The sequence below is a fragment of the Hippichthys cyanospilos genome, chromosome 20 (genome assembly GCF_059441005.1).
Source record: "Hippichthys cyanospilos isolate Australia breed blue-spotted pipefish chromosome 20, RoL_Hcya_1.0, whole genome shotgun sequence".
NCBI lineage: Eukaryota > Metazoa > Chordata > Actinopteri > Syngnathiformes > Syngnathidae > Hippichthys > Hippichthys cyanospilos.
Window position 1 is genome coordinate 5,776,658 of NC_142388.1, and position 25,177 is coordinate 5,801,834.

The window sequence follows — 25,177 nt, forward strand, 5'->3', positions numbered from 1 at the left end:
CACCCATACTTTTGGCTTTCATTTTAGAGAAAAAAAAGTGTGTCTTATGTTTGGGGAATTGTGGTATTTATTTTACATTTAAACTTTTCGTTTTTCTCGCAATTGACTGCGTGCCCATATTTTGTTTGTTAGAAAATCATATATTTACTATTTATCTTCATATAAGTGACATTGAGTGATAATTGTAATATTTGACATTCATGCAGACTTCATAATAACACAGTTTTTTTTGTTCCTTTTTGGGTTTCTGATTGTTACATATACAGACAATAATGTTGTCGGATCATTTACTATCTTGGCGATCTACAAAAAGACAAAGCATGTAATTTTGGAGTCGTCACTATGTCAAGAAACACAAGGCACACTAAATGTTTTTCCTCCCGGACGAAGACTGCTTTTTGAAGGCACTCTGTTGAAATGTATGTGCTATAACTAGGAATTTGGTCCAAAATGTGGTCGTGTTGGCTTAAAGTTAAACGCAGCTATAAAACCAGCACTATTGTTTTGGTTAGTCAGGAGTTGTACACGCCCAGGCTAAACACAATTTTACAGACCGGCAAACTTTGATCCCTCCAAGATCTCATGTAAATGGCCCAGAGCAATGATTAATTTGTCCCTGCCTATAACCCAGTTTGTAATTTGAACACTTGTGTGTTCATCGTAATACCACAAATGATGTCACCAAAGTTCTACCTCTTAATCTGTTCTGTTTTATTTCGGTCTTGAAAAACAAGCAACGCCACTGCTTAAGTAGAGAAACCGTCATGCTTCAAGTTTACACAAGTTACAGGTTCATTTAAATTTGATATGGACTTGTTCCCACCTGTTATGAATGTTTTATATCTGAGTGATCACCGCCTGGTAAGAAGTAAGTCACAAGTAATAGAAAGAGTTATGAAAATAAATAAAAACATGCGTTAGTGAAACCACCAATCGTTTCTTTTGTAAACAAAATAAACACATGGAATCAATATTTTATGGTTTAGTATAATTGAGATTAAACTCCAAACATTTAGGTCAAAAATTGTCACTTCACCTGTAAGAAATTTGTGAGAAATTATACACAAAAAATGAGAAAAGGCTTTTTTTTTCTTTCTCATGCATGAGGAGAACAGAGGAGGACTGCACAGGTACAATTCTTCTTCCTCTGAAACAGTCTATCGGCACCCTCTTTTTTTATTAATTCAAGAGTTCCCAAAGTACAAAAGTCATTGCTGCCCTGAAGTATCGGGGGAGACATTTAGCAACAATGTAAACAATTATCTTACGATGTTGAGGAATGCAGTTTAGAGTCCATAGTGCTACCTTCTTCTTCAGGACATCAAGTGCTTCCCCATTCTCCTTTTGCCCTGTGGTCGTGTCACCAAGCCGTCTTTCTTGCAAATGCATGAGACGTATCAATTCCTCTTCTTCACAACCAACAGTAACAGAAAACAATCATCCTGATCACATAACAAACTTACTAACTGATTGCATCACAAATATGGAATAACCTATATGCAATTATTCTAACAAAACTAATCCATATTGAGTGAAAAAGAATTACCTCACGACCCTTTAAGATCCCCGGGGTCGAAGAACCAGGGCTAAAATCAGGTTGATTATCCTGCCGTATGAACCAGACTGAAGGATCACGTAGAAAAGGAACCGAGACCTAACACTAAAGAACGTGCTCCAAACACAGCGGATTACGAGGATTGTGAAATAGAACCTCTTCTCTATATTAAAAATAAAATACCTTTGGAAAGAAAGAAAAACAATGGCATCTGCAGAACCAATCCCCTAATGCAGAGTCATTACTCCAATCCAGTGGGAAGATAATACCCATATGCGCTTCGTTTCCAAAAAGTGCCTTTCAATGAATGCGCACACCGTTGCAGACATCTGATTCTGGCCCGGTGCCACCTGATCGTGACGGAAAGAGCCGTCTTCTTCTCCTCCGGGATACGAGCATCGAAAGGAGACGCCTTTTCGATCGATTTGCTTTTACATTGTCGCTCACACCGAAGTCATCCCCTTGCCTCCCCTCCTTGTCCTCTTTGTTCTTCCTCCTCGCAAGAGAAGAGACAAGGCGAGTAGCAAGTCTCGATTCATCAGAGGCACCCCGAGAGGAGCGCTAATTCTCACGCAGGCGTCCACCAAGAGACACCCTGAGGATGTTTTGTCAGACTATTTCCAAACTGGGGTGACGTGCTGTGGTGTGCTGAAAACAAAAGTAGTGGCGGTGGGGAGTGGGGGGGGGGGGGTCTCAAAGTAACCACAATGACCAGATGGAACCGCAGATTGTTGCAAGGGGGCTAACTGCCTCAGCAAAACCATATGGGTCAAAAGTGCCATTTAGAAAATCTTTTTTTTTTTCATGGTAAAATGGACCGGAGGACCCTGTATACAAAATCTAAAGTTAAAAGAAGAAATTCCAGCAGCTTCTTCCGCATCTGCGTGTCTGCAGGGCATTCCGTTGACGAGGAGTTATATTTCGAAGTGTGAGCACAATCCCAAACGGGCTAAAGTACGCACGCCAAGTTGTAATACCGCAAAGCATTAAGTTACTGAAAACCCGCCAGGTTTAATGCTGTGGAGCTGATTGTGACCAGAAGAAATAACAAAAGAAATCACGATGATGATGACGAATTAACGACGGGAAAGAAAACGGAGCCTGAGATCAGGCTTTTGAATTATGACACCCCAAAGGAAAAGACAAGTAGTGCCATCGCCATAGAAAAGGATTAAACACTATAGCTTAGCCATGTCTGAAAGAATAATTGTGTTCGTAGCTGTCTGTTGGGAAGCGCTTTCACCTGCTTGCTGATGTAATCTGGTTTCATCCGACTTCCTGTCTCATCTTGCAACAGGGGATTTTTCAATCTGAGCGTCAACGCGGGGACTTAGATGGTTAATGCAGCCCTGCTACAAATTGCTACTCGCAACACAGCAACTCTAAAGCTGGAAGTTTTTTAGAGGTGTCAAAAGAAGTCATAATAAGTCAACGCCGATTGGCTGACTTTGTGGTTGACATAACCTGATAGGCTCCTGTTGTGGGTGGGAGGGCAGAAGGAAGACGTGAAAATGGAAGAGCATTGTCAGTCCAATGAATGATAAATTTATGGTAAATGGTAAATGGTAAATTTAACCTAAAAAATGCCACCATGGCACCTTTGATGGATATGCATTCAATGTAAGGAGTTTGATTCCCACAGAAGCATCTTAAGTTTAGCTTATCGCATAAATGCAAAGCACCCAGTTGTGACTGCAGCCACAGCTAACAATAGCAACAAAGACTCTGATATAGTGCGACATAGCAAAGAAAAAAAAAATGCCCCAAGGGCACTTTTGATGAAGATATAGTCTTATGCATTCTATGTAAGAAGTTTGCTTCCCACAGAAACATCTTAAGTTTAGCCTATTGCATAAATGCAAAGCACCCATTTGTGACTGCAGTCACAGCTAACAATAGCAACAAAGACTCTAATATAGTGAGTCATACCAAAGGCCTTTGGTAAGAACAAATATTTTTACATTGATTTTTAATTATTTGCCAACTGAAAAAAGTAAAGACAACTATTCTTTCTGATGGTCGAAAATAAAGGTTACAGGCAGTAGTTGGTACAAGTCTCAAATACAAATGAAAGTAAAAGGGTACAACTATTTCTTAAAGAAAATAAACAACCAAAATCACCTTTATTTTGTTGTGTATAGTTATTTTTGATCTGCTATAATACTACTATCTATCTAAATAAAAAAAACACTTAATTTTTTCTGTAGGTGAGATTAAAAAGCTGTCAGCTTGATTAATTAATCGCAGCTCATAATTAATTAATCCCACATTCTTTTAGAGCATAATAAAGAGAATGACCTCAGCAGCTCAGTCTGTAACGGATAATCCAACCACAACTATGATTATAACAACGACACAAGCATTAACCACGCGCTTTATAAATGCAAGACTCCGAATTAAAAATAAACAACCAGTTTTAAATCCCATTATTTGCAGCGGCTAGTAATTTTTACTAATTAAAATACAGCGATTAATAAGCCTCTCGAGTCATGCGAGTGTAAATTGCTGTGAGCGGTTCTCCACTCAGAACTAATTTGAAAACACGCAATAATAAATCAACAGTGAGGAGAAGGTGTCAGAAGAGAAAAGGTTGAAGGGGTTGTGGTGGTTGCTGTTTCGGGCCTCAGTTAATTAGCTGGAGGGGAAAGCTGATGATAAACATAGATTGGCGTGCAAAGCACAGGCCGGGCCTTCCAACAGCTGCCTGCAGCGCCACGAAATCAGCCGGTGCTCTTGCACCATCGTGTCGCCTCGGCAGACTTCAAACAATCGTTTTAGTGATAGAAGGGGACTTTTAACTTATTCACATGTGATCCAGTTATTTGTTGCAACATCAGATCTGCACGTGTCAGTCATTTGTTTCAACTGGTAAAAGTACTGTTTGTTCCAGGCTGGGATGGAACGTTCCACGCGATTGAAAGCCAATCTTGTTATGTGTTTTTATTGGTAATCCATCACAAATTTCTTTGCGGTAATGTTTTAGTTCCGCTGACATTTACGCGGGGCACCGGGTCACCGCGGATTTTCGGAAACTCGCCGTTGTTCGTATGCATCGTTGGGTTGTTACTCCGGGTGCACCGACTGGGCAGTCCAGATGAGAACAGATCAAGCATGTGATGCTGATTGGTGTAGAACAGTGGTTTCAAAAGGGGGTGCGAAGCAAGCGTTTCGAGAGGACGCAAGATTTTAGCAGTCTATCTGCAGGTAGCTGCAAGTTTAATGTTTTAAATGCCTTGAAAGGAAAAGTATGGTTTTACCTTTCAAAATAAGAGCAAATTAATTGGAGCATCATGCGCCTACATTTATCTATAAATTTATGTTTAGGGATACAGTTTTCTGGCACACCAGCCAGAAATAAAACAGATGAAGATATATCCTCTGGAGGTGCTGAATATAATACATCTGGAGAGATCACAAAGTTTCATAAATCAGAAACGCATGGCACAACAACTTTTCAGTATTCATTCAGATATGTTTTGTGCTGCTTAGGTTTTACATGGCTGGAAAAAAAAATCAATTTCACAGGGTGTACCGTATTTTCCGCACTATAAGGCGCACCTAAAAGCCTTAATTTTTTTAAAAAGCTGATGGTGCGCCCTGTAATCAGGTGCGCCTTATATATGGATCAATATTGAGATTCGTAGATGGGGAATGAAGTGATAAAGTAAGCTTTACCTGTTTTTTTTGGTGAGTGTTTATGCTTGAACAAGGTTGCTCATATTGACATTGACTTATTATGCTATTGAGAGTTTAGAGTTACTATTTGAGTTATTATTGTTATTACTTTGAGTTTTACTATATTGTGATTGAAAAACTTTTAAAATATTTCATTAATTGAGGGCATGCTTTATAATCCGGTGCGCCTTATATGTGGAAAATGTTTTAAAATATGTCATTAATTGAGGGTGCGCCTTATATTCCGGTGCGCCTTATAGTGTGGAAAATCCGGTACATTGTTGTAAAATGTTGCGAACCAGCGGGATAAATTATATTCAACCATTACATTTGAACATACAACTTTTTGAAAACGCATAGCAAATGAGCCCTGATTTTCTTCCCTAACCTCATTATGAATGCAATTTGATAAATACAAGCGAGTCCCAATCTGGATGCTGCGTTTCTTCAGCTTTTGAGTGAAATGACTCACGGATTACACTTTTTGTACAGTAAAGCCTGGAAGGCAGCAGTCGCCCTTCCACCCACCCAGAAGACTTCCTCCGCTAGAGTCAGGAGAGGAAATTGAGCCCAGATGTGACTTCAAACAAAAGAAAAGCTACAGGGATAGGAGGTGGGATCAGGCCCATCTTTCTGGTGACCCGCAGACCCGCTCCTTCCTGGCATCTGTCTATTTACCTCCTCCTCTTCTAGATTGTCTATTGTGAGTTGAAGTCCATCGGGTGCTTTTCTTGGTTAACAATCTGCATCATCCGCACTTTCACCAAATAAGGAAGAGCCCCCAAAGAATCTTCCATTTTTCAGTCTTGTGCAGCATGTTTTTTTCTTTCTTCAGCTGCTAAATATAGAGAAAATGACGACATTTCACATCAGCGATGTGATTAGACGCTCGAAAAATGTTGAGCCATTAAGAATCATCCGAAACGGAACGGAAAAGAGGAATGATGAAAAATTGCTCGTTCCGCTCTTAAATCGCGTTTTGGTCTTCGCAACAGAGCACTTGAGGGACTTTTTCCCTTCCAGGTGTTGCGCAATGTTTGGAAGTTCCTGTTTTGTTTTACACCGGTTCTTCTGACAATGTTTTCACCCAGACCAAGAATAGGTCCATAAATCTTATTTTTAGCATCGGAAATGGAGCGCTTTTTCATCCAGGTAGTCAAAACAGACTTTTATTATGATCGTCTCCATATTTGCATCTTGGGAATCCAGATTGCGAGTTTCTGCAATGATGACAAGCCCCGCTACTTAAAATGAAGACTGCACCATAGTCTCAGTGATGTGCTATTTCTCACTGATTAAAGTGATTAAAAATGTATTATTCACTTTGGAATTAAAAAAAAAAAAGTCTGCCAAGAATATATATAAAAAAAAGATCTGGTTAAAGCAAGCAGGAAAACTTTTTTTTTTTTTTTTGAGGGTACTGTTGTGCTCATGCGTATACGTACCATAGGGTAATGTTATGGTGTGATAGTAAGCTATGGTGGCTTTGGCCACCCCTGACCCCCGCTTAAGTCCGCCCATGATGCCTCTTTGACTCACTCCCCTTAAATGGTGTTCAAAAAGAACCTCAAAAGAAACTTTTGCAGGAGCAAACAGATCCCCCACTGTGAAGTCTGTCAAGCAGTCTTGGCTCATGATTGGGGAAAAAAAAAAAATCAAACAGCAACTCTCGACATGTAATCCAAACACCATGCCAGACTCATCCTCTCAAAGTATGCTATTACCAGATTAAAACACATTTATCCAATTAATATGTCTTGAATAGATGAAAATGGAGCTGGGAATTATTATAATAAAATATATTGCACCTTGAGTTCATTTTTGTAACTCATTAAGGATCAGACAGTTTTAGACCTTTTGTACTAATACTTGAAAAAACGGGAAAAAAATCAGTAACTAGGGTTGAATGTCAGGACTATTAAAAAAAAAAATAATAATAATAATCGTTGGGACTGAATGAGTCAATAATAAGGTCTGCTTTGAAAATCAGGCAATAATATTCCAAAATCAATCAATTATAGACACAGGAACTTACAAGTACATGCAGTAGGTAGTTATGTAGTTAGGACTAGCATGCTAGCTCGTGAGCTCGCTAGAGCTGGCAAAATAGCAACTTTAACTAGCTAAGCTAGCTAGATAACCACTTATTTTGTGTAGTAATAACACCCATTGTCTGTTATTTTTTTTTTATTTTGGAATCACTAGCTAGCTAGCTAAGATATCTAGCTAACAGGCACGTACTAGTTACATTCCGTGTCTGTCATTATGATTTTATGTTTTTTTTTTTTGTTTTTTATAATCGCTAGCTAGATAACTGCCCATTGTGTGTACTCGTAACATAATGTGTCTATATTTTTCTGTTTTGGAATCTCTGGCTAAGCTAGCTAGATAATCACTGATTGTATGTACTAATAACATCTGTAACTTTTACTTTGCAGTTTGGAATTGCTAGTGAGCTAGTTTGCAAAACATATTTGGAACTCAGAAGATCTGCGCAGTAAAGAATTGAGAAATTGTGCCGTTGTTGTTTCAAGGTTACTTTAAACATCCAACCAGGAACGTTTTTTTTTATGCCAAAAATCCGAAGGCAATTTCAAATATAGTTTACCCCCCAATTACCATTAAAATCTAAAATATGAAAGCGTTCCATCATGTGTTTCATCCATGTCGTACGCCGGCCGTAACAGTCCGACACGAGAGCCATAAAGTCGACTCCAATCGGGGAGACTCAAGCTGATGTCGGTGGATCCTTTGAGGTTTATTTTGTTTACAGAGATGTAAAACTCAGCGGCAAACGGCCGATGCATCTGAGGTGCCTGACAATTACCGCGTGCGTTGCTAAGCAGCCAGCTTAGGCATTAAATCTTAGGAAGACAAGGATGACTTTGGCGCCTCATGTCAAAAATGCCAGTAATCCGCAATCCTCTCTTCCTGTCCTCTTTTAAGCCATTTCAGCTCTATTGCCTTTTGCTTCCAAACTACCACACCAACACATCCCCCAGTGTGTAACCCTCCCATCCCTAACCCCGCCCCCCCGCGCTACTGAACTACAGGGGCTTACTTGTTGTCAAGTGTTTTTACAGGCTGGCTTCAGCATAGGGCAGAATTCTGTCAAGACTTTATCGTGCTTTATAACTCACGGTCTGGCTTCCCTATATCATTGACCCAGATGCAGTCTTCAAACAAGGGCCAACAAATAATTGTGCTCCTATGAATACAGCTTTGTGTAAGTGTCTTCATAAGAGAGTTTTGTAAGAAATTGCACAACATTGCAGGAATATTTGGATCCTGACTATCAGTGCGCTGCTGGTGCAATAAACTCAGTGGGCGTGTTCCATGAGCAGAAAATACCGTGGTGCCTTCTGGGGTAACATGCTGTGACATTAGATGCATGAATATTGATAATCGTTGGGGGTGAGCGTAATTACATCGCCTTAGAAATTAATGAAGGTATTGATCGGAGATCTAAACCATTCATTTTCTATACTGCTTATCCACAGATAGGTAGAGCTTATCCCAGCTGACTAAGGTGAGAGGCGGGGTCCTTCCTGGCAGTGATCATCAGCGAAGCAAATGCAGGCAAAAAACACCTTTAGGCAGTTTTGGAATCTTCAATGCATGCATGCTTTTAAAATGTGGTAAGAAGCTGAAATATCGAAGAAAAAATAGGAAAGCTGGTGCAAGATATTTGCTAGTCCAACATGCCACCTCAGACCTAACACATTATTTGGACGATAAGGCACATTTAAAAAGAAATTAACATTCTGCCTTATAAGGTTTAATTACTTAGAATTTACCTTGCGGTCAAAAAAATATGATAATTAAAAATATTACACTTTACATCTAACTGATAAATATAATTAAAAAAATCTATATAGGGCTGAATTTAGAACTGAAGTTGAAAAATGTTTGCTGTAATGTGCCTTATAACACCACGCATCTTATAAACCAGCACGTCCTCGTATGTGTACATTTCCAAAAATAGACTCGTTCATGGAGACCACCTAATAACACCGCACACGTTAAAAATTTTATAACCCAGTATTATCCCCTATGTACGTATAAATTAAAGAAAAAAAAACATGTTCATTGAGACTGCACCTGATAACACAGCACACCTTATAACCCAGTGAGTCATGTGAAATTTTCCTAAAGTAGAGGTGCACCTTGCAACAGGTGAGCCTTATAACCCAGTGCACCCAATTATGGAAATTCCCCAAAACAGACATGTTTGTTGAGCCTGCACCTTATAAGACGGTGCACCTTATAACCTATTGCTCCTTATAACCCGGTATGCCCTATGTATGGAAATTTCCAGCTGTTTCTTGAGACTGTGCCTTATAACCCATTGTGCCATATAACTCAACGCGCCTTATAACCCCATACGATATATAGAAACCTTTCCAAATTTTGGCCTGTTCATCGAAACTGTGCCTTGTAACCCGGCGCGTCTTATAAACGGTGCGCGTTATAACCCGCAACACCTCATCCATGGAAATTTCTAAAAAGTGACGTTCTCAATGAGACTGAAAATCATAATTCGGTGCACCTTGTGGTCCAAAAAAAATAACGACAAATGTAAAGTATCTATCTATTCTGTACCATATTCTTCAGCCGCATGCAATCCTTCCAAGGTTTCTCACAGAGTTCTCAGTAAAAAATATGTGAAATTCTTGCTACTTTTCTTGTAACACTAATTTGGTTGGCACCTTTTGAAGTGCTTTGCGATGTCCAGATGTAAATGAATGCAGAGAGGAATGTGATAAGCTAATGATGTCTCTAGGGAAAGTAATGAATTTTACCAAGGGATAAACATATCTGTGCATCTAAGATGACTTTTCCCCTCTTTCTCTGCCCTCCGTTAACGCAGAGCTTGGACTGGAACAGACAGACGTCAGCTTTTCATGTGCGTAGGGTTTTTTTGGGTATCTGCAATTTTATCAAGGTGCAGAAGCATGCAAAGTAAATATGCCACACCAAAGCTCTCCGGGCACAGGAAAGAAAGGGAATTTCCAGCGAAATTACATAGTGGCTGCTGACTGGGGGTTTATAAGGTATGGTTCTCACACTTCACACTGTTGTCAAAAACAGCTTGTGTATTTTTTTTTTTTTTTTTTTTTAACAACTGCTTATATAACTCGAGGGTGTCCACCTCTCTGCAAAAATGATTGGAGACACTTTTCCATATTCGAGGTTCCAACGGTTCAACGACTGTTTGATCTGAAAATGGAACGATTGGATTCATTAGGTTACAATTTGATTCAATATGGTATGAGGCAATGACATGCTTGTCCGTTTTACATATGCGTGGATGAATTTGTTTGTACTGTATGGATGTAAAAACGATCCAATACATATTTTGATACTTGTTCGAAATGGCATCCTATAAATCAAAATTGATTTTCCAATTCAGACCTATTTTTTGTTCCACCCATAATAGGAATCAAGATTAATTTGGTATTAACTTATAAGCGTGTTTGTGTAATTGGTCATTTGTGCTACACCTCGAAATGTTTTCTGATGTATTCCGTGCATCTGGCAATTTGATGACCAAAGGTAGACTAGATTTTGGACTAGCTGCAAGCAGGTCCAAAATGTCTTGAAGTTGGTCAAATATGTTTTTTGTAAACTTCAAATGGATTCTAAACTCTGCATGTGTTGCATATTATACTTTATTATTGAAAGTCATTTTACAATTTGGTATATATGGACATACAATTGGGATGGAATCTAGTACCTATTTATAAATGAGTGCCTATTCTTTTAATGTAATTTTTCTTTTATTTTCTTTACCAGCTGCACACAAATATCAACAACATTATGTAACAGACAAAAACAAACGTTAGATACGGCATAGTTGTATTGGTTGAGGAGTTTGACTTTGTAAATACTGCAAAACTCAGCAACACTTGACTGTAAATGAGTTCAAATTCCATGAATGTGTTTAATATCTGAAACAGAATGGGGGCTATTCTTTAAAACCTGTCAACACTATTATGGAAATAAGGTGTTTTTCAAAAAAACTTATCAGTCTACTCATTGTTATGGATTTAAATAGAACTATTCTCAGGATATTATGAATGATACGCGTGTTAGTTACACAACGGGTAATTGCTTTCGCATGTTTACCAAAGATTGACGTTCGAGGCCCATTTTTTTTCACACGCCAAAGAAAAACAACAATGATACAGCATCACATTCCTAGTGACCCACTGCAAACATGCCCATCAAGGCAAAAATAAAAATAGACAGTTTCTTCTAAATTTACGCTATCAATAATTCATGCGGTGAGCAGAAGCTCTTTTTTTTTTTTTACGGAGGATTAGACGACAGGCTCCGCAGCCATACAGACGTTAGATACAGTGAAACAGGTCGCGGAAAGACAAATTGTTGTGTCAATAGTCTTCGTGAACTAACAACAAATATCAGAAGTGTGCACCTGTTGACCTGCAAGGATCATGTGGTGCTCGTGCGCATATCTGACCCTGCAAATATTACTCGGCTACATTATTAGCACAGGATATGTCAGTTTAAGGAGGAGAATGTCACTAATGATACTGCAAGATATTTACTGTATAAATTTGATTTTTATTTCTAATGAGGATGTTACATATGACTCATGCTAGTCAATAGCACTGCATGTGTAGATAAACAAACGCCCACGCTCACATTCACACCTATGGCCAATTTATAATCTAAACTGACCTAATTTAGCACGACTAATGTCTGCATGAAGTTTGTATACTAGGGTGTCATATTAGCGGACTATGATAAATTTATGTTTTCTGTATGCTGATTAGATCTGTTTCCATGCGCTGGGCTTGAGTTGTTGGGAGTTGGAAAACAATAGTCTAGCTAACTGTGAAGCGGACACTGATTGGCTGCCTGTTGTGAGCAGAAGTCATAAAATGGACGAGTATTTGAGTTATCAGTCGAATGGATGGCAAATTTCACTTTCGAAAATGAAGACTTATAAAGGTAACATGATATGCATTCTTAATTTAAATGAGCTTGGTTAGAGCAGAGGCAGCTTAATTTTAGCCTACCGCATGAGTGCAAAGCACCCAGCTGCGACTTTAGCCACAGCTAACAATCGCAACAATTATGCCAATGAAGCGAGCAATAGCAAGGATCCTTTTGAATGCAATTTGGTTACGTTAAAAATTTTAAAAAGAACTTGGTTGAGGATTTTTCACGAAAATTCAGTACGCGTATATGCTATTATCCTATAGCAGCTCTGAAATAGGGGTGTGAGTATACTTGAGGGTTGGCACTTCAGAAGATAAGTGAGATTTTAAAGGGATTTCCAATTATTCAAATTTAAATGCCATGACAGAAACAGTACAATTTTCTTTTCAAATTAAGAGCAAAGAAACTGGAACATGAGGCAACTTATCGATAAATTGTGTCATAGTGACAAAACTTCGTAAAACTTAAGTTTGAAATTTTTATTGGGCATTTTATCTATTCATGTTGCTATTCAATCAGACATGAATGAAACAATCCAGAAATTGCTGGTTCAAACCATAAAAAAAAAAAATTAAAATCAAACAGTTGATTTGTAAAACTCACTCGAAAGACTTTAGCCACTTTCACATCACAAACTAAAGAGTTCACCATTAAGGTCACTAACACAGAATAGTACATGTTTACCATCTATAATAACACGGGAACCAAAAAGTTTACCATCGTTGACGTCACATATGTGATAAAATGACATTAAAGAAGTTTTTCATGTCCATGAACTGACCCTGAACCCTTTCATTCTGCGCATAGATGCGCAACTTCATTTCTCACGGAGCAAAGATGATGAATGGCTGAATGGCGCACACACAAAAGCCACACATGCCCGCCAGTTGACTTTTACAGCTTTTGGCTGAAAGATTACAAGTTGCTTAGATTATATTCTCCTTAAAAAATAAAACGTTTTCACATAAGTGTTGTCTTTTTAGCCAATAGTAAATGCTACAAGGAAAAATTGCATTTGAAATAATCACAAATCTAAACATTTTCATGCCAAATGTCAATTTGATGAATTGCCCAAACAAAATAAAGGATGAGTCTTGTCTTGCATTTGGAATGTTATGTCAAGCATTTAAAGTTTGAAGTGCAGTGTGTGCCTGCATGCATGTTTTCAAATAATAATTATTGTTGAGAACTTGAGACTTTTATTGTCTTTTGAACTGTTATTTAGTCTAAACATTACTGGGTTTCATTTGACAATAATTTACGGTTAGTTTAACACATGCAGCCACGGAATTTTATATGTAAAGCAAATTTGTCTTCTTTGGTGTAAAATATCCTCCAAGCTTCCTCACTAATGTAAACAGAGCATTCCGATTAACTCATTCAATGCCAAAGGTGTATTTATCCGTCTTTATTGAGTCTAGACATTTAATCAAGGATATTTACTGCACTTTTTCCAAGTACAGTGGACTTCCTTGTTGCAGCGTCCCTGGCTTAAGTGTTTTTCATGTTCCGATGTGGAATACTCGTCCCCCTTTACGGTATTTTTCCCGCTTTGCGACAAAAACAACTGTCATGACCCTAGGAGGTTGGCTGTATTTGTGTTGTTTTGTCTCCATCTGCAGGCGTTTTTAGGTAATTTCTCTTACATGATGGAGATCCTGGTCTGCTGTTGGTTGGCCTCACTCATTTCAAAATGGCAGAATGATAAAACTTTGTTCTATGGCGAGTGGTTACAAAACCGTATTTAGAGTGCATTTAACTGCTTAATTCACTAGAATTAAAAGACAAACAAGAAATTTATATGGAAACGAAGCTGGAGATAATTAAGAAATACGAAGCTAGCTTAGCCTAGGCTACCCTTACTTGGAAATATGGGCATAACAAGCTCCACTCAACGGTAAAAAGTCCTATCTATATTTTTTAGTTATGATATTTTCTGATTGTATGCATTTATATTATATATACACGTAGCACTTACTATACTATTTGGGTACCAATTTTTAACATGTTTTTATTTTTTTTCTCAACACATTAGCTATTTAACATACCACTTTACGAGCCCAACCGCGGAACGGATTAATCTCGTAACACGGGGGCCCACTGTATTAAGGTAGAAAGGTAGAAAGAGGGAGGGGCATTTGAATATAGCTTAGCTAACACGCTAAAATGTTTAATTGTGCAGCCCTTATCTCAATGACACTAAGGGCTTGCTCCACCTTTATTTTGAAGGATTTTTTTTTAGCACCCCTGTGCTAATTCTATCCCTGGGGGGGAAAAAAATGCACAAACCTTATTGGTGCGATCAATTGATGGAAAGAAAAAGCCCTGCCGAGGAGTTTTGTATGAGAAAGGTCAATTAAAACGCTTTGTATTATACGCAGGGTAAATGTGTTGAAAGACAACTATTTTCTGCAGTGTGAGGGCAGCCGGGAGGTGGCTCACAGCTATTACTGAGCAGTTGGGGGATATGCATTCTTTATTCTGAGGAGGGGAGGGACGGACGAGAGAGGGAGAGAGAGAGAGAGGGGGCGGGGGGAGAAAGGGAGGAGAGAGAGGAGCAAGGAGCGCACACGTCGCACTATCAACTGGATCCATCTCAGAAAACAACTCCGGGGAAGTCTTGTTGTGCCAGAGAGTTGGAAGTTGATCTTTGGACCAAGCCAGCTGTCATGGCCCGTGACAAAGCAGGCGGCGGACACTTCCACGAGCGGCTCCTCGCAGTTGTGCACGAGAGGATGGGGAGAGATCGGAGCTGCCAACCTGGATTCCGCCGCCCTTGCTCTGTGGTACAGGCGGTGCTTAGTTAAAAAAAAAAAAAAAGTCAAGGATAGAAGAAGAATTAAAATATGATGCTACGGCGCTCGATCGGAAAGTCCTGGAGCCAGCGGTACCAGACGGACCTTTACGCATGATCATCCCGCATGAAGGATATTGGCAAAAGGGAGAAAAGTTGAACGCTCTGCAAAGGTATCTTTCATTATCATCGCGTGGAAAATTGACGTTTGAAATTGAAATGAGTAAAAAAAAAATGATCATCAAAACAAACTCATAGATAAAACTAATTTATTTCAATGCATTTTTTTAATTCCCTCTTTCAATTTAACCGAATTGAAGACTACCCCCCCCCCCCCCCCTCGAAAGCGCAGGCGCACGGAGATTTCACTCTCTATGCACCTCACGCCTTTCAACCGCTCTTCGAAATATTCCATCCGAATGAACAGCACTCACCGGGCAACCTTTGAAGTATGGCTGATCCTCCTCTTATCGCCTCTTAAATGCCTTCACCGTTTTCAACTTTTAATTGCGTTTCTCCCGGCAAATCCACTTCTTAATCCGATTGTCCTGGCCACGTATCAGAGCGTTCATCTGGAGGTGAGAATATGTGCTCACTCGCCTGGAAATTTAATAAGAGAGGGCTAGAACGCCGAAGGAAGGGAAAGTAGTTATTTCGTATTTTTTTTCTCGCCCATTATTTCATCCGTTCACCTCTTAAAGTTATGCTCGCATAGCACCAACTTTTCCTTTGAAAAAAAAATAGTCGGTTGCAAGTGGGATTTTTTTTTTTCATGATTGCTTCGATAATATGGATGCAATTGCCTGGTGCTGCTGCGTGTGCTGCCGTGGTAGCACGTTTTATCGCCTCCCGTGGTTGCTTCCTCTCCCCGCCGCTTATTTGATTAAATGTAGTAGAGCTTTCAATTTAGAAAAGTAGATCACAGATGCGCCTCTGAGGATTGTTTGCAGCTACATTCCATCCCTCAAAACAGCGTCTCTTTTACAACATTTCAACATCGTTTCTACTTTGCATACCATGCATAAAATAAGAGTAATATTATTTTGTCTGCATTGCATAACCTCAAATGCAACATAATGCAACTCTTGGTTATTCCCGTGTGTTAACATTCACCCCGTATTTGCATTAATTGCGTGTTATCCATCAATGGTTGTGGGTGGAGCTTCGGTAAGGCTCAAAGCAAACCGATGACAAGCAGAATCTTTCAATCATGTACGGGGAAAGAGAATGTTTGATGGGTCATAAAACTTCGAATAATGGATGTGTGGGTCCTCGGTAATGCGGTGGCCTTGTGCTTGACGAGAAAGCTCTCCGCTGTGAAAAATAGCCCGCTTTGATCATTTATCGCAGGTGGTAAGTCTAAATTATTTTGCAGTCCAATTCCATTTGACAACTTGTGTGTGCGGATGGTTCGAGAGGTTGAATGTGTGTGTGTGTGTGTTCCTCGTCGCTCTTTGTTTGCTCCTCACCTGCAATTCCATTATTCATGCCCTTAAATTCAGAGTGGAATGAAGGTGAAGTAAAGACTAAGAAGAAGGTCCTCTTAAGATACTAACAAAGCTGTGCAAATGTGTTAATTCATCTGGCCTATTTTGCTGCCCATTTATAGCTAGCAGAAAGGTCCAAAGGTTTTTCCCATTCAAGGCCATATACAGATCACAAGTCTTTTATTTTTAATTCATCAAGCACACCAAAAAGTCAATCAAGCAATTCCATATTGTTTTTTTAAACATATTCATTTTCACAGGTTTCTATGAGGAAAATAGTTTTGGGATTATTGGGGCTGGTCCGTGACCCCGTAACCTACTAAAAAAGATCTGCCCCTGCAATGAAAAGAAGCTGAATCCCGTCTCTTCAGAAGAAGCAAAACAGGACAATTCTGTTGAAAAGTGAGCATTTTGAAAGCAGTGACTTGAAAAACGTTCATATGCAATGTTCATAATTTGGACCAGAAAGTGGAGGGAACCATTTTAGCTCATAAAAATGAATTAGCTTTCATTTCCACAGTATTGTTAAGAAGCACCTTAGATTTAATTAGAATATTTTCTACAGTAGGGATGTTCAATACCACTTTTTTTTTTCAGTATAATCCCATTACGACTACTCAACTCTTGTGTAGTCACTGATACCAAGTACTGATATCAATAGTACTTTTGATACCCCGCCTCAAAAAAAAACAAAAAAACGACTGATCATTTTAAAGAAAGTCCAATTCATTTTCATAAAGAATTTTCAATGAAATGGCAATTTGTTATTCTTTTAGTTTTTCATTTCTAGCTCATGATCATAAAACAGCATCATGACTAACAAGTATTATGATTACCAAGTATCGGCCTGATACTCACACATTGCCAGCTGCATCTCTTAATTATTTCAATAATCGATTCTGACAATTGTTTTGTTGATTTGTTGTTGATTTTTAAAACTGTTAATTTTATTCAAAAGCAAAGTTGTTTTTCTTTTTCAATTTGACAGTCTGTACAGAAAATGCTCTAAAAATTATTTTATTCTTTTACTGGTTTTGTTGACATGACACTAAATGGGCTAAAATGTTGATTTGTGCTTTTCAAATTAAAGCACACATTTCTAAGGTTGTATTTATGATACTCTGCTTTACTAGAGGACAAAAAAAAAAAAAAAAAGATCTGTGGCTATTTACTGCTGAGTGGTGAAATTCTGAGGATGTTGACCTTTAAAGGGACACTGTGTAAGATTTGGACAGTTTTTCATTACGGTCAGCAGGGGGTGCTCCAGGTGCTGCATTTATCATTGTCCGTTGCTAGAACAAACATGGCCGCCATGTAATATCATTTAACGATAACTAGACGCATGACAATATTTAGAACATACTATTGGCCATTAAAAACACATTTATTTGCAAGTTTGTGAAATGTATAATCATTTAACGTATTTCTTTTTAATGAAAGACGGTCTAAATCTCACACAGTGTCCCTTTAAGTAATTTTGAGAATAGTTTCTATAAAAAGGTCATGAGTTAAGATTTGGTATCTTTGTTCAATATTTGTGTGTTATAAGAAAATCGTATTAAACAATCAAAGAAAGGCATTACAATGAATCATAGGAATTATTGGGAAATCATCATGTTTAGTTTAAAAAATTGTTGTAATGTCTTTTTTTGATCATTCCTAGTTCCGTTGTTTAAAGTCTGATTAATCACGATTAAGTATGGGAAAAAAATTGCGATTAATTAGTTAGAAAATGACTGCACCATCATGACTTCTTGTTTAATTAATCATTTTTTAATGAAAAACGGTCTAAATCTTGCACAGTGTCCCTTTAAGGAAGTAATTTTGAGAAATGTTTCTATGAAAAGATCATGTGTTCAGATTTGGTAGCTCTGTTAAATATTTGTGTGTTACAAGAAAAGAATCGTACTAAACGATCAAAGAAAGGCATTACAATTAACTACCGAAATGATTTTTAAATCATCATGTTTAGTTTTAAAGATTCTTGTAATGCCTATCTTTGATCGTTCCTAAATCAGTTGTTTGAAGTTTGATTAATCACGATTAAGTATGGAAAAAAAAAATTGCGATTAATTAGTCAGAAAATGACTGCACTATTATTAGTTCTTGATTAATCATTGCAGCTAGTAAACAAATTTCTTATCAAGCAAATGCCAATTTTAGTTGGATCCCTTGGGCCACTCAAAAACGAACTTTGGACCGCAAATGGCCCTCGGACTACATTTTGGACACCGCCGGTACGTGCAAGACACATAATCTGTAAATGTCACGTTTAAAAACCTGTATCACATCCAACTTGTAGAAATGGAAGTGCGTGCGCGCCGTTGTTGATCCCCCTCTCTTGACAGAGCGCGAAGGGACAAAAGCCTCCTTTATGTCTGCGATACCGGATATGCGAGAGCCGTTTTGAATATTTATCAGATGGTTTCACTTTGTTTTGCAATCAGTCAGCTCATAAATTGACGTCGGGGTGAACAATGCGTGGCCGGCCCGCGCCGTTCTGTTCCGAATCATAACAAGGGAGGTACAGTGGGTATTCTCACGTTGTTTGGCACTGTGAAGAAAATGGAGATTTGGGGGCGCCGGTGGGAGGGCGGCGGAGCGAGAGGGCCACCCTGAAAATACTAGCGTTTCTTTGTTTTCCCACAGGTCTCCGCTTCCAAATGTCACCCTCCTTGGATTGCGCCCCGGTCGGGGAGCGGCAGCAGTGCGTGACGGACAGGCGGACGGAGCCCGCGGTGGCTCTCTGCTGGGTGGCTTCAAACGAGCCCCGGATGAGCTCCGCGTGGCGCAAGCAGTAAAAAGTCCCGCTATGGTCTGACGTCTCAGCATGGATGGAGTCAGTCAAAGGACCGGCCGCCGCTAATGAGACCGTCGCTCTTCAGTCGAGGACTAGCACCCGCAGGATTACCCTCAAGTTTTGCTGATCGCTTATGACCGGACTCTCCGCGCCGGACTTTTTTTTGACGTTAATATTTGTTGGATTACTCCGTTATTTATGTAGTTTTTTCGTTGTTTTACTCCCGCCTGTTTGTTTTTTCTAGTCGCTTTACTTCCTTGTTATTTTTCTTTCCTTTTTATTTTCAACTATGGAGTTTCTGGCCGGACCCTGGAATAAGGATTGGACTTCGTTCTTACAATTTTGGTTGACTGTAATCCTAAGCCTTCAAATGCAATTCAGCCCAGGTGCCTCTTGCCCAGAAGAGTGTCGTTGCGACAAATTATTTGTGTACTGCAACGAACGCAGCCTGACGTCCGTGCCTCTGGGGATACAGGAGGGCTACAAGGTCCTTTACCTGCATAACAACCAGATCGCCAACGCCGGTTTTCCGGCGGAACTTCACAACCTGGCCTCTGTGGAGACCGTGTATCTCTATGGCAACCAGCTGGATGAGTTTCCCATCAATCTGCCCAAAAACACCAGAGTACTGCATCTGCAGGAGAACAATATTCAAACGATCTCCAGGGCAGCGCTAGCGCAGTTGACTCGATTAGAGGAGCTGCACCTGGATGACAACTCCATCTCCACGGTGGGGGTGGAAGAAGGGGCCTTTCGGGAGGCGCTGAGCCTCAAACTCCTCTTCCTCACCAAGAACCACTTAAGCAGCGTTCCCATCGGCCTCCCGGAGGACTTGAAAGAGCTCCGGTTGGACGAGAATCGCATCGCCAACATCGCCGAGGAGGCCTTCCAGAACGTGACGCGTCTGCAGCGCCTCCTGCTGGACGGGAACCTGCTGACGGATGAGGGCATCGCGCCGGGGACCTTCCAGGAACTGGCCAGCCTCCGAGAACTGGCGCTGGCCCGGAATTCCCTCACCTTCCCCCCTCCCCTTTTACCGAGCCAGTCTCTGGTCAAGCTCAGCCTGCAGGAGAACCAGATCGACCAGGTGCCCGTCGCGGCTTTCGCGGACTTGAGCAGACTGGAGAAGTTGGATATTTCCAGCAACCAGCTTCAGACTCTCACGCAGGGCGTGTTTGACAGCCTGTCCAGCTTGAGGCACCTGATTGTGCGGAACAACCCGTGGCGCTGTGACTGCGCGGTGAAATGGGTGGTGGTGTGGCTCAAGTCCTTGCCTTCCTCCGTAAACGCCCGGGGTTTCGTGTGCCAGAGTCCCGACAGGGTGCGCGGCATGGCCATCCGCGAGCTCACCTTGGATATTATCGAATGCCCGGTGGAGGCCGACCAACCGCCGTGGCCCACCCTCCGCTCCACGCCCCCTCCCCCGCCCACCACCGCCCCGCTCACCACCGCCACCTCCGCGATGACCGCGTCGGGTCCGGACTACTTTGACTCACCGTCCCCGCCCGTTCCCCCGATCTATCACAACCCTCCCGGGCCCATGCCTCCTTACGAGGACCCCCTGAGGATTTCCTTCCACGTGGTGAACTCCTCCAGTATCGAGGTGAGCTGGGCTTCCTATTTCACCGTCACGGCCTATAAAGTCACCTGGGTCAAACGGGGCCAGAACCACATCAACGAAGGGATGAAGGAACGGACGGTGAGCGGGGGCCAACGCCGCATCAGCCTCGCCGATCTGGAACCCCGCTCCGTGTACAGGATCTGCGTCCACGTTTTGGACACGCATAACTCCTACAGGCCCGGAGAGGATACCATATGCTCCGAGGCCAGGACCAAGTCCGCCTCGCCGACTAAGTCCCCCGGTTCCGGACAAACTCCGAAGGAGAGCGTTAATTCCACTTTTCTGATGGCCGGCATCATCGGCGGGGCCGTGCTCGTCGTCTTAGTGACGCTACTCGGTTTGTTTTGTTGGCACATGCACCGCAAGAGCCGGTCGTCTTCGACCAAGTGGAAATACAACCGGGGCCGCAGAAAAGACGACTACTGCGAGGCCGGGACCAAGAAGGATAACTCCATTCTTGAAATGACCGAAACCAGTTTCCAGATCGTAGCGCTGAACAACGAGCAGCTGCTCAAGGGAGATTTCCGGATTCAGCCTATCTACACGCCCAACGGGGGGATCGGATTTAGAGACTGTCACCTCAGTAACAATAGCTTAGCCTACTGCAAAAGCAGCAACGTTCCCAGTACAGAATTTTGCCACACGTGATGCTGTGGCAAATACCGCACCCACAAACTCCACAGACGCTTTACAATCCGTACAATACACACTTACACGCTTTCTGTAGACAATAACAGAAAAAATGTAAAAAAAAAAAAAAAAAGTTCTAGTAACATATAACTGTACAATATATATATATACATATATATTTCCAAGTTCTGTCTATGATGTAATTTATACTGTGGATAATAATGTGGGATTCTCTGCTATCTTTTTTATTCATAGGAAAAAAATTGAGATCCGGTTGTTTGTTTTTTTTATAAACAGCAGGGTTTTGAAAGTTGTTTTCATGGTCAACTGGACATGAACACAGATTTGTACAATCACAGCAACCTGGGTGTAGCTTCTGGAAAATGTTGGGCGCTTTGAGGGCCGGGATCCTTTGCTAACCACAGAAGCGGAAAAAAAACGAGAAAAAATAAGTCCCAAGTATATTAAATTTGTCATGAATGCGGAAATGGCGGCGATTGGCACATGGCGGAACAGAGCAGCACTAGTCGCTTGCTGTTAAAGAAACTCAAGTGCACTTTCCTATTCATGGAAACAATAGTGGCACTTGCGCCATTGCGCAAGAGGTGTGATTGGATTGTTTCCTCGCAGAGAAATCCCAAAAGTGCCTTTAAACGCTAAAATCATCTTTGCTCTATTTGTTTACCGGCGAGCCAAGATGAGTCTTGGTTAAGAGACACTTTTTGGAAAACTCTGAAATGGGATTTGTCATTTTCTCTACACAATTAATCACGTAAAAAAAAAAAAAAGCAAGGAAAGGTGATTGCAGTGCGTGAATGTGCCGACACTCATATAGGTCATTTTTTTTCAGGCGGTTTTACTAAGTGTGACCACAAGGGGGCAGTTTTTCTCGGTTTTTCTGAGGCAGACAGGGAGGGTGGAACAAAGCTTTCGTCTCCTAAAACTCCATAACCCAAATGACATTTCTCTGCTCAAACGCCATTGTTATAATATTATTGCTCATCGAGTGTCTTTAATGATGTGGAATCACTTCAAACTAATTGACCGTGCTTTGTGTCGAACGGATATGGATTTTCACCATTGTGGGCTTTTTTTTTTCAATGTAATGAGCATTCCAAAGAAAATACAAAATAATTCCCTCATTTATGCTGAATTGATGACATTTTTCAATGAATTTGAAAGCACCAAATCTCTCAGCAGAACACTGCACTGATCTATGGCAGGTCTATCTGTGACTTTGGAAAAATAAATGGTCTTTAAAATTTAGATTACAGTCATTTGTTGGCTTTCTAAATGGAACCATAAACGTGGGGATTGTAGTACTTCAGTAAGATTTACTCATTTAATCCCAAATACATATTTTAACGTTTTTTTAAGAGTCCAAATATTTGATCCCATCTTTTTATTCATACGTACTTTTTCAAGTGTTTGGCTAAAGTCATGTACAAGTACTACTATTTTAAGTACATAATTTACCACTAAGGTGATAACATTTGATAAGTAGTACTAGATATTTAAGTACTAAAGTGATCAATCACCTAAGATAAAGAAGTACTAAAGTAATTAATTACTTTGCATCACTAAGTAACTGATTACTGAGTACTAAAGTAATTTATCAACTGATATTATGCACTAATTGATTATTTTAGATAACTAATTGATTACTGAATTAATTTATCACCTGCGATTATATACTAAAATCATTGATTACTTCAGAATTAATTGGCATAAGCCCTTAATTGAGTACCAATTTTTAGAGCCTCCTTTAGCCAGATGCTTGAAAAATATGTAAATAAAATAAAAAGTACCTGGGATTTTCTTTCTTGGCTCTTAAAAAATAAAATATGCCTTTTGAATTACATTTTTGGATGTTAGATGTTCATTCCAGTTGATTTAAAAACCATTTCTGGATTCATTTATTTTATAAATGTGTGCTTTTTTTTTTACGAAATAATATTAATTGCAAAGCCATATTAATTGCTTCAAAATTTTAGCAAAATATCAACATTTCAAACAAAAACAAATTTTAATTGTAAAAAATATAAATACATGATGTATAAATAAAAAATACAATATTAATACAATATATAATATGAAATAGACAAATATGTTTATAACTGAAATGCAAAGGTAAAAATTTGCATACAGAAGAATTTACATGGGTGAATTAATATAAATACATTTATAACTGAAATGCAGAGGTAAAAATTTACATACAGAAGAGTTTACATGGCGATTATATTATTTTTTTCATCCCCCCAGAAATGAAAACTCGCGGTTTATGCATGGTATAAGGCGCACCGGATTATAAGGCGCACCGTCAGCTTTTGTGAAAATTCAAGGCTTTTAGGTACGCCTTACAATGCGGAAAATACGGGAAATACCAAAATCATCCTGACTGGACCGAAGCACAAGTTAAAAATGTTAAATCAGAACTCACTTGTCAAAATGGTTTTGTGGAAAACAGTCAAATTTGCAGGTGCACATCCCGATCAATGATAATCCACGGCGCCAAGTCCCCGTGATGCGTTTGATGACATTCGTGATTATTTTCATTTGCACATTTCATCACTTTAGGAAGGATTGAGTCTCATCTCCCGCTTCCCTGTCCCCGCATCTCTCATCCCAGCGTGCGCTCAATTAAAGCAGTTTCCCTGCCCTTCAGCTCTCGGACTGCGGCGGCAGCGAGAGGTCTTCATTATGCACTTCTTAAGAAGACTCTATTTGATTTGACATCATTTTATTTTGAGGGGGCCAAGCTTAAAGAGTTCCCAGCCTCGGCCTCTCCGCTACCCCCTCCTCCTTCTCCTCATAATCCTCCGGTAAAGAAAAGGGAAAAATATGTACGCGTTACTTTCGCTTGGCTGCACCCGACTCATGCTGGGGGAGTGTGTTAACTCTTTGTGAGATGCACACCTTCACCCACTCGTGGAAGGAAAGGGCTTCTAATCTATGTATTCCAGATATGAAGGGAAATTCTAATCCAGAAATAGGATAATAATATATATATATATATATATATATATATATATATATATATATATATATATATATATATATATATATATATATATATATAATATACTTTTTTTTCCACTGCCCCATTATTAAACTTTTGTGATTATTTTGTGCGCTTATGTAAAAAGGATTACACAAAATTGCTTTTTCATCATTAAACTAAAGCAATAGAAACGTGATAATTGTCTGCAAAGGCCTCAATAAGAATTGAATCAAAGCTATTTAGTTGAATGACAGCTCATTGTTTGTGAGTTAACTCATTCACTGCCAATGACGGCTTTAGACGTGGAAAATCAGTTTTAACCTGCATAGCAGTCATTCATAGCTGTAAATCAATAATCCATTTGAATCCTTGTGCGGTGTTTTGTTCAAAAAAATCCAAGAGAAAACATTTAAAAAAGACTAAGGGGCTGAAATTTCACCTAAATGTTGACATGTCAAATTTCAACAACTGACCCCAGCCATACAAAATGAATCGGTTAATCCGCGAAATCGTCACGTTAGCTAATGCGTGCAAAACCCATTTGTAATTTCTAGTTTGAAAACGCTGTCAGTACTAGGATCAGTTGCCCATAATCTGCCTATTCAGATCGATCCAAGTATCAGTCGATACCAAATTTGATATCGG

The 25,177-nt window shown here is 39.9% G+C and overlaps 1 protein-coding gene across 3 annotated transcripts in view; it reads left to right on the forward strand.

Annotated features, from left to right (window-relative positions):
- The window catches only part of flrt2 (fibronectin leucine rich transmembrane protein 2), a 55,759-nt gene extending 31,179 nt beyond the window's left edge, over window positions 1-24,580 (forward strand). For 2 of the 3 annotated variants that reach the window (XM_088403999.1, XM_088403998.1), the window contains exon 2: window positions 19,130-24,580. In XM_088403999.1, the coding sequence (XP_088260125.1) occupies window positions 19,570-21,549 (1,980 nt within the window). In that variant the 5' untranslated portion in view covers window positions 19,130-19,569 and the 3' untranslated portion in view covers window positions 21,550-24,580. Of the gene's footprint in view, window positions 1-14,759; window positions 15,167-19,129 lie in introns of those variants that run through there. The other variant, XM_088403997.1, reaches the window with a different exon arrangement.
- The last annotated feature ends 597 nt before the right edge of the window (window positions 24,581-25,177 follow it).